Source organism: Chrysochloris asiatica, unplaced genomic scaffold, assembly GCF_000296735.1.
Source record: "Chrysochloris asiatica unplaced genomic scaffold, ChrAsi1.0 scaffold00008, whole genome shotgun sequence".
In the NCBI taxonomy this organism is placed as follows: domain Eukaryota; kingdom Metazoa; phylum Chordata; class Mammalia; order Afrosoricida; family Chrysochloridae; genus Chrysochloris; species Chrysochloris asiatica.
The window spans coordinates 17,306,845-17,316,948 of NW_006408526.1; the positions used below are offsets into that span (position 1 = coordinate 17,306,845).

Here is a 10,104-nt window from a genome sequence, read left to right on the forward strand (position 1 = left end):
ATCACCACTAACGGAAGCAGCAGGCAAGAAATCAACTGATGTATTGCATTAGGCAACATGGCTGTTGCACAAGATCTCTTTAAAGTGTTCAAGAGCAATGATACCAGTTTGAGGACTAATGTGCACCCGACCTAAGCCATGGTATTTTCGATAACCTCATATGCAGGCAAAGTTGGACATTGAATAAGGAAGACCATAGAAGAATTGATACATTTGAGTTCTGGTGTTGAAGGAGAATATTAAAAGCACCATGGACTGCTAGAAGAACAAACAAATCTGGTATTAAAAGTAGAAGTAAATGTAGGAAAAAAAAGATAAATGACTATACTTTGAACTATTACTAGTTATTTCAGTGTAGTTAATGTAAACAAAATGCATCATTTCAATTTTAAGGATTAATAACTGATTAAAAATAAATTTGAAATTAATTTTCAAAAAGAGAAATGGTTTTCTAAATATATAAGATTCAGAATTTTAACATTATCTTTTCGTACTTTATCAGAAACAGGTCTCCAACCATTGTTTTCAATTCGACGATACCAGCCACTATCATCTTGCTGGGAATTATCACTTTTATCATGAGATGTATGTTTTGGTGGAAGTTTCGTGTAATCTCTTGGGCTGTTAGCACACAGATCTTCAATATGTCTGTGAGTGAAAATTTTATAGTATATACTGGGTGGAAATTTAACCTGTAGGTAGAAGAATTAAAAATGCAGATGCAATTCAATTATAAAATGTTTCAAATATTTTTCATATTTCATACAAAATAAATTTACTAAATAAGAAATTATCCATACTTACTCCACCTAATCTGAATCGTACAATAACACCTGCAGCAGCATCTAGAAGACCAGCCTACGAGAAAAATATATTACTCTTTGGCATTCTCTAATATCAATTCACTGCTTCTCAATCTATTATTGTAAAATTATTTCTTAAAACCAACTATCTATGAAATAGGCTGACTGAACTAACCTCATGTAATTAATTTTAAATTAGAAAATATTTTAAGACCTAAAGACTTTCACCAAAGTGGACATTCAGGTGGCTAACAAACACATGAAAAGATGCTTATTATGATCATTAGCCATTGGAGAAAGGCAAATAAAAAATACAATGAGATACTATCTCATCTCTGCAAAATTGGCACTAACCAGAAAATCAGAAGACAACAAATACTGACTGGCAAGATTATGGAGAGATTAGAATTCTTCTATACTGCTGGTGAAATTGTCAAATGGTACAAACAACTATGGAAAATGGTATGGCACCTCTACAAAGAGCTACAAATAGAAATACTTGTGACCCAGCAATCCTACTAGGATAGGTATATATCCTAGTGATATGAATAAACATATGCACATTTCCACATAATTCACAACAGCTAAAATATAGCAACGACTTAAATGCTCACTTACAGATGATTGGGAAAAAAACTTGATCCACAGATACAGTGGAATGCTACACATCTATTAAGAATAATGTAGAGTCCAGATAACATCTTATGTTGTTGTATGCAGTCAAGTTGGTTATGATTCATAGTAACCCTGCATAGGGTTTCTGATGGGTTTGGACCACTGATCTTTTGGTTAGCAATCCAATGCTTATCCTACAGCACCAGGATAAGCATTGGGACACCTTAGCATGGATGAATCTGAAGGACATTGTGTTGAGTGAAGCAAGCCAATCACACAAAGACAGATATTGTATGGTCTCACATTTATAAAAAGTTAAGAATAGATACACATATATCAAGTGATAGTGACCAGGGAGGGGAGGGAAAAGGAGAGGGAATCACTTTCTAGATAGTAGACACTTGTATTTTTGGTGATGGGAAAGGCAACACCCAATATGGGTGAAATATGAACAATTTGATCAAGGCAAATTAAGACACTAAGAAGTACACAAGAGTAAGGAACAATTTCAGCAAATGCTGTAACATAAACAATTTTTCAACAATAATAATAACCAAAAATGTGAGTGTAGTTATACAGGTATATATGTATGCACATAAAAAGACATATGTGACTACATGTGCATGCATGTATAGGTGCTACATATATACTCATATATGTAATAAAGTACATAGTTGTTTTTAAGTGCCATTAAGTCTGTTCCAACTCATACTGACCCTGTATAGGGTTTCTGAGGAGCGGTTGTTGAGCTTGAACCGCCAACCTTGCAGTTCAAACCAACCTTGCAGTGCAGTGCATTAACCCGCAGTGACACACCAGGACAGTTATCGAGGCTTCTTAGACATATCCAAACTCCTTGCAGGATTGGTTTACTGAGTTAAAAGTCTTAGAACCATAGTCGCTTGGAACAACTCAGTCAACTGACAGGACACAGTTCAAAAAGATAATGTTCTAAGTCTGGGGTCTTTAATGCTTGTGAGTGGCCATCTAAGATACAACTATTTGTCTGTACTCACCTGGAACAAAAGAGAACAAAGGAAACCAAAGACTCAAAAAGTATTAAAATAATAATAATAATAATATTTAATTAATTGGATATCAATGGAATAATAAGAAAGTCAACCTCACATCATAGACAAAATAAACCCCAAGTAGATTATGAAACGTAAATTAAAAAGCTAGCATAATAAGGAACTCTGTTAGCGTAGTGGTTACGAATTGGGCTGCGAACCACGAGGTCAGCAGTTTGAAACTACTAGCTGTTCTGTGGAAGAAAGATGAGGCGTTCTGCTCCCATAAAGATGTACAGCCTCAGAAACTCTGTACAGGGTCACTATGAGTTGGAACTGACTCCACGGCACATAACAACAACAACAACAACAACAATACAATATAATATGATAAATAATAATAATAACTTTTTGAACTTGGAAAAGTTCATTAAAAAGCATCAACCATACAGAAAAAAATTAACAAATTTCACTAAGAATTCTGTTAATAAACTCTTCCCCCCTAAATTGCTGCAAAATAATGTAAGATTTTGGGAAAGTGGCTAGAGATATAGATTAAGACAGATTGGCCATGAAATGCTAATTGCTGAAGCTAGGTAATGAATACATATTGACCTATTAATCAATTTTTTTCCATTTTTGATTCTGTTTGAAATTTTTCATAATAAAAATCAAAGAAAAGTAAATGGAAGAGAAATGGCAAGCCACTGAGTGAAAACAGATACGGGTAAAACCAATCATTCCTAAAGGCATTGATTGTATACAGAAGGTAAAACGAATTGCTAACATCTATTAAGATCAGCAAAACACACATACACACATATGGACACACACACAAACACACAAAAAGATACAGACTTGAATAAGCACTTTATAAAAATGGTGAGGTTGTAGAGCACCAAGAATTCCCAAAGTTTGCTGGTGGGAGTATAAATCAGTGGAAATTATTTTGGCTACATCTCCTAGAATCAAAGATCTTTAGTTCTAAGTGGAGTAGAAACAAAATGAATACACGTGTCCATCACAAATCCCAAATATGTCCATGGCAGCAGTCTCTGTAACAGCTCCAAATTGGGAATGATAATGAATTTCAGTAAACTGTAGAAATGAATAAATAGTAGTAAATTCATAAAATGAAATACTGACAAATAATACAAATGAATTAAAATGAACTACACAGACTCTCTGGTAGCGTAGTGGTTACGAATCGGGCTGTGAACCACAAGGTCAGCAGTTTGAAACAACCAGCCGTTCCACAGGAGAAAGATGAGGCTTTCTGCTCCCGTAAAAATTTATAGCCTCGGAAACCCTGTACAGGGTTGCTATGGGTCGGAAACCGACTCCATGGCACTTAACAACGACAACAACACACACACTCTGGTAGCATAGTGGTTACAAATTGGGCTGCTTAACCTCAGGATCAGCAGTTTGAAATTACCAGCTGTTCCATGGGAGAAAGATGAGGCTTTCTGCTCCTGTAAAGATTTACAGTCTCGGAGACCCTGTACAGGGTCACTAAGAGTCAGAATCGACTCCACGGCACAGAACCACCACCACCACACAGACATAATGTTGAATGACCAAAGCTGACACAAAAACATATTATATCTACTCTTCCTTTGTCTTTCTCATTATCCAACATTTTGCATTTACAACAGTAAAAAATAATTACTAATATTTTATTTTGTGCATTAACAATGCATGTCTGGCAATAACTAATGCCAAGGTCCCTGGCAGGTTCCCTGACATGGAGAATCCACGTGCACATAGAAAGGAAGCTCATTTATTGAATAGTATTTCACCGAGGGGGTGGAGGGAGGATAACGGGGCATAGGCTCCCTGAGATGCCCTAGTGGAGGGAATGTTTGCATCCACAGGCTGAACTAGGGACAACAGTAGCCACTGTCCTGAAGGTGGGCCACCCTAAGGGCCAGGATGGAAGTGGGCTCTAGGGACCTGGATCCAACTCCTCGCCCAAAAGGGTGGCAGAGATGTGCTGGAATGTGGTCAGAAGAAGCCTTGAGGTGTCGGGAGCCTACAGACGCCACATAAGCTGACTGGCACCTGTATAGTCCCTTATGCTTCCTCAGGACCCCTCTGGATGGACACAGGTGAAGGTAGGTCAAGCTACCTGGGTAAGGGTGAAGTCATTTGGTCAGTGGCCAGTGGCAGCTACAGTTTTAAGGTCAAGGGCAGACTAGGCCTGGCCAGTACAGTCTTAGAGAAAGCTCTAGATTGCCAAATTTCAATTGGACGTGGGGGTAGAGGCAGGCAAGGCTACCCACCCAGAGACAAGGAATGCTGGGGTGAGAGGCCAGCAAGTAGACCCAATAGTTAATGAGCACACTCCCTTCCAACCTCCCTGTAGCACCCAGACCCTCTCACCCTACGACAGGAAGCCTCTTGCTTCTGACAAAGCTACCAATGGTGTTTGGGATCATGGAGAGGATGAACCGGGCCTTCCATTCTGAAAAAATGGTGAGGGCAGGAGAAGAAGGGGACCAGGGATGGAGAGGGAGCTGGTGCTTGGGCCCCCTTTGTTTTGGAAAACTAAGCAGTCCTCCCTTATATGCAGAGTTGGGGGTCAAGCTCTCCTGAGGTGACATGGCAGAGGGAAGGCGGTGGTGGCAGGGGCCTGATAGAACATTCACGGTACAGGTGAAGGGGTGCAGGTCATCCTCCATTTTCACACAGAGCTGATTTTTGCATAACGACCTGGTCTTTGAAACCTAACCATGTTGAGAAGTGAAGAGTGGATATGTAGGATTCTATTCAGAGTTCAAAATCACAGAAGTAAAGTAAAATGTCAGATAACCTTTTGGAAGGAGGGAACTGGCTGTGATTTATAGGACACGTGAAAGGGGTGATTTACAGTATGAAAAGTTGAGTTGGGTGAAGGTTCAACAGGTATTTGCTTTTTGGTAATTCATTAAGCTATACATTTTACTTTTGTAAACTTTTAAAACTTTAATGAAAGTTTTTGTTTTTAAAGAAACAAATATGAGCACAGTGAAATAATAAAGTAACCAAAAATATGTAAGCGGAAAAAAAAATCAATAAGACATGCTCTTACCTCTTTAGGATTAATATACCTCACTATTTGTTGTGGCTCCCCTTGTCTTCGTATGCTTATCATCCTTTTAAAGTGTTGGAATATAGCAACATCCTAGAGGTTCAAACACATAATACTTGATATTCAAAACTGGATTTTTCTAGCTCTAATTGCTTTTCCCTTAGTAGAGCAAAGATAAACACAAATGATAAAATAGATTGTATGCATGTAAGCTAATTTTGAAAATAATATCCACTCAGCGTTGGTGCAACAAGTTAAGCAATATTGATATTGTTTCTATAAAGAGTTTTATCCTTGAGTTTGTAAAAGCATCATTAGCAAATATATATAAAATATCCAGAACTTTGGTTGGGTATATGCTTCAGAGTAGTCTGAGCTCAAATGTTAGCACTCACTAGCTGTGAATAAAGCATTATGAACATGCACAGATAATGGGTTTTTCTAGAAGCACTGTGCATGTAGAAGCATAGCAAGTTGCTTACTCTGTCTGTGATCAGTTTTCTCAACAATAAAATGGGAATGATTATAGCTATCTCATAGAGTTATAATGATGAACAAAGTAATTGATATTTGTAAAGCACTTAAACAACATCTGGAACTAGAAAGCTCTTAAATAAATGTGGTTACAAATCGGGCTGCAAACCGCAAGGTCAGCAGTTTGAAACTACCAGCTGTTCCGTGGGAGAAAGATGAGGCTTTCTGCGTCCATAAAGTTTTACAGCCTTGGAAACCCTGTACAAGGTCGCTATGAGTCGGAACTACTCCACAACACACCACCACCATTATTAGAATAGGAGCGTGGTGGTTCTGTAGGATAAGCACTGGACTATGAACCACCAGGTTGTCTGTTTTGAGGCCACCAGTTGCTCCGTGGGAGAAAGATGAGGCTTTCTGCTCCTATAGAGGGTTGCTATGAGTCGGAACCAACTGTATGGCACACAACCACCACCACCACCAGAAAACCCTACAGAGTGGAGATTGGTTGGAAGTGACTCTTAACAGTGACAATTAATGACAATAACATTATTATCATTACAGCATCCTCCTCAATCTGTAATAATTCCAGTAATTCACAAACCATATCCATTTTTCACATTAACTCAAATTTGGGCAAACGACTCCAAAACAATTTCTTTGTCTTGAAAAAGCCATTGCTTTGGTAACCCTCTCCCTCAGACCTTAAAACCACCCTCTAAATCAAAACACCTGTTACTATTAAGTCGATTCCAACTCAAAGTGATCCTACTAGACAATGTTTCCTAGGGTTTCCAATGCTGTAATCTTTGCAGAAGCAGGCTGGCACCACTTTTTCTTGTGAAATTAACCCAGGTGGTGGTGGTTGTGTGTCACCAAGTTGGTTTCAACTCATAGCGACCCTTTATAGGTTTCCGAGGCTGTAAATCTTTACGGATGCAGACAGCCTCATCTTTCTCCCACAAAGCAACTGGTAGATTCACACTGCTGACTCTGCAGCTAGCAGCCCAGCTGGTAATCCACTAGGCTACCAGGTATGCCCTGCCCCTCAAAATAAACAAACAAAACAAAAACCTTAAAAACTCTTAGTAAACATTTCTTTCCAGTTTCCTTGTGTAAAGTAAGTTCAAATGGAAGTAATCTACAAAACCAATATGATCAATTGAAGAACCACTGCAATAGCCTATGGAAGATAATGCTGCCTACTTGAACATTAACAGTATTCTGTCTCAAAGGTAGATATATTTCCCCCAAGTAAAATCCCAAATTGAGTATCTAGAAATGTTTATGATGGCTTTAAATGTAAAGAGCATCTTTTAAATATGTAGGTTACTGTATCAGAGGTTACAATATCATTTACCTATAACATGTACGAGATCACCCCAAACTTAGTGACTTAAAGCAACAATCATTGATTATTTTTCACTTTTTATGAGTTAACAGGGCAGTTTTGCTGATCTTGTTTAGACTCATTTAGTGGTTGTAGTCAGCTGCTAGGACAGCTGGAACTGGGTGCTTTAATATGGCCTCGTACACATATCTAGGGCCTAAGCTTATGTATTGGAACATCTGAGTTGACTGGACCTCTCTTTACACATAGTCTTTCAGCTTGAGCTTCTTTACAGCATAGAGGTTTCAGAGTTCCAAGAGAACAAAAGTAGAAGTTCAATGCCCCTTAAGGCCTTGTCTTATAAATCATGCATATCACTTATTCCACATTCTATTGATAAAATTTAGGATCTAGCAGACTCCATAAGGTAAAGAACAAAGTTGACCTATAAGAAAGTTCCATACATACTACAGTTCACTCAAGTATGAACCTGAGGAACATTAGCGCTGAGAAATACTTCTAGTGGGCAGCCTCAAGCAGCACCTGTAGCCCACTGCTTTTGAGTTGATGTGACTCATAGTTACACCATAAGACACAGTAGAACTACTCCAAAGGTTTTCCAAGGCTGCAAATCTTTATAGACGCAGACTACCACATATATGATAGGGATGATAATGGCCACCCAAAAGATGTTTCTGGAATCTGTGAATATATTATATTACATGGCAAGAGGAAATTAAAATTCCATGTGAAATTAAGGGTTGAAGCAGTGCATCAACAGGGAGCTGCCAGAAGCTCAAGCTGAATTCAGAAGAGGATGTGGAATCAGGGATAGTGTTACTGATGTCAGATGGATCTTGGCTGAAAGCAGAGAAAACCAGAAAGAGGTTTACCTGTTTTTCACTGACTATGCCATGGTATACCTAAGCCATGGTATTTTCAATAACCTCATATGCATGTGAAAGCTGGACAGTAAATTAGGAAGACTGAGGAATAATGCGAAAGAACAAACAGATCTGTGTTGGAAGAAGTGCAGCCAGAGTGTTCCTTGGAGGCCAGGATAGCCAAACTTCGTCTCTCATACTTCGGACATGTTGTCAGGAGGGACCAGTTGCTGGAGAAGGATATCAAGTTTGGTAAGGTGGAGGGTCAGAGAAAAAGAGGAAGCCCCCCAGCGAGATGGATTGGCAAAGTGGCAGCATCAATGGGCTCAAGCGTGGCAACAATTGTGAGGTTGGCCCAGGACCAGACAGTGTTTCATTCTGTTGTGCATAGGATTGCTATGAGTCAATATCGACTCCATGGCACCTAACAACAACAACAACAAAAACAACATGCAAAGGCATTTGACTGTGTGGATCATAACTAATTATAAGTAACATTGCCAAGAATGGGAATTCCAGAACATTTCATTGTACTCATGCAGAACTTGTACACAGACCAAGAAAGAGTTGTTTGAACAGAACAAGGGGATACTGTGTGGTTTAAAATCAGGAAAGGTATGCATCAGGGTTGTATCCTTTCATCATACTCATTCAATCTGTATGTTGGACAAATAATCTGAGGATCTAGATTATATAAGAACTAGCATCAAGATTAAAGGATTGGGGGAAAATTCATTAACAACCTGTGATATGTAGATGACACAATCTTGCTTGCTAAAACGTTAACAAGACTTGAAGCACTTGCTGATGAAGATCAAAACTACAGCCTTCACTATATATTACATCTCAACATAAAGAAAACAAAAATCCTCACAACTGGACCAGCATCATGATAAATAGAGAAAATATTAAAGCTCTCAAGGATTTCATTTTACTTGCCTCCACAATTAAAGTCCATGGAAACAGCAGTCAATAAAACAAATGACATACTACATTGGAAAACCTGCTGCAAAGGGATCTCTTTACAGTGCTAAAAAGCAAAGATGTCACTTTGAGGACTAATGTACACCTGACCCAAGCCATGGTATTTTCAATCGCCCCACATGCATATAAAAGACCGACAATGAGTATGGAAGACTGGGGAATTGATGCCTTTGAATTAAAGTATTGGTAAAGAATATTGAATATACCATGGACTGCCAGAAGAACAAACAAATCTGTCTTGGAAGAAGTATGGCCAGAATGCTCCTTAGAACTAGGATAGTGAAACTTTGTCTCATGTACTTTGGCCAGGCTATCAGGAGGGACCAGTCTCTGAAGAAAGACATCATGCTTGATAAAGTGGAAGGCCAGCAAAAAACAGACGAAAGTTCTCAACGAGATGGACTGACACAATGGCTGCAACAATGGGTACAAGCATTGCAACAATTTTGAGAGCCATCTGAGACCTGGCAGTGTGACATTCTGTTGTATATAGTACCACTGTGGTTGGAACCAACCTGATGACACCGAACAGCAGCAATCAATCTTGAGATGGGTGAGATTCTCCTATATCATCCCAGATGTTGTGGTTAGGTGCCAGAGAATCAGTTCCTACTCATAGCAGCCTTATGCACAACAGAACTAAACACGGCCCAGTCCTGTGTTATCCTTACAATTGTTGCTACACTTGAGTTCATTGCTGCTGTCATAGTGCCAATCCATCTTTTTAGGGTTTTTATCTTTTTCACTGATACTCCACTTTATCAAACATGATCTCCTTCTTTCAGAGACTGGTCTGAAGCTTGAGAGATGAAGTCTTGCCATCCTGGCTTATAAGGAGCAATCTCATTGTACTCCAACACAGATTTGTTTGCTCTTCTGGCAGTCTATGGTACATTCAATATTCTTTGTTGTTGTTGTTGTTAAGTGCTGT

At 38.9% G+C, this 10,104-nt stretch overlaps 1 protein-coding gene across 1 annotated transcript in view; it reads right to left on the reverse strand.

The window, feature by feature from the left end:
• The window catches only part of LOC102811807 (chromosome unknown open reading frame, human C11orf65), a 46,065-nt gene that overhangs the window by 30,142 nt on the left and 5,819 nt on the right, over window positions 1-10,104 (reverse strand). The window contains exons 2-4 of the mRNA XM_006833960.1: window positions 5,502-5,594; window positions 805-858; window positions 495-692 (exon numbers count right to left, since the gene is read on the reverse strand). Coding sequence (XP_006834023.1) covers window positions 495-692; window positions 805-858; window positions 5,502-5,594 — 345 coding nt within the window. The remainder of the gene's footprint in view (window positions 1-494; window positions 693-804; window positions 859-5,501; window positions 5,595-10,104) is intronic.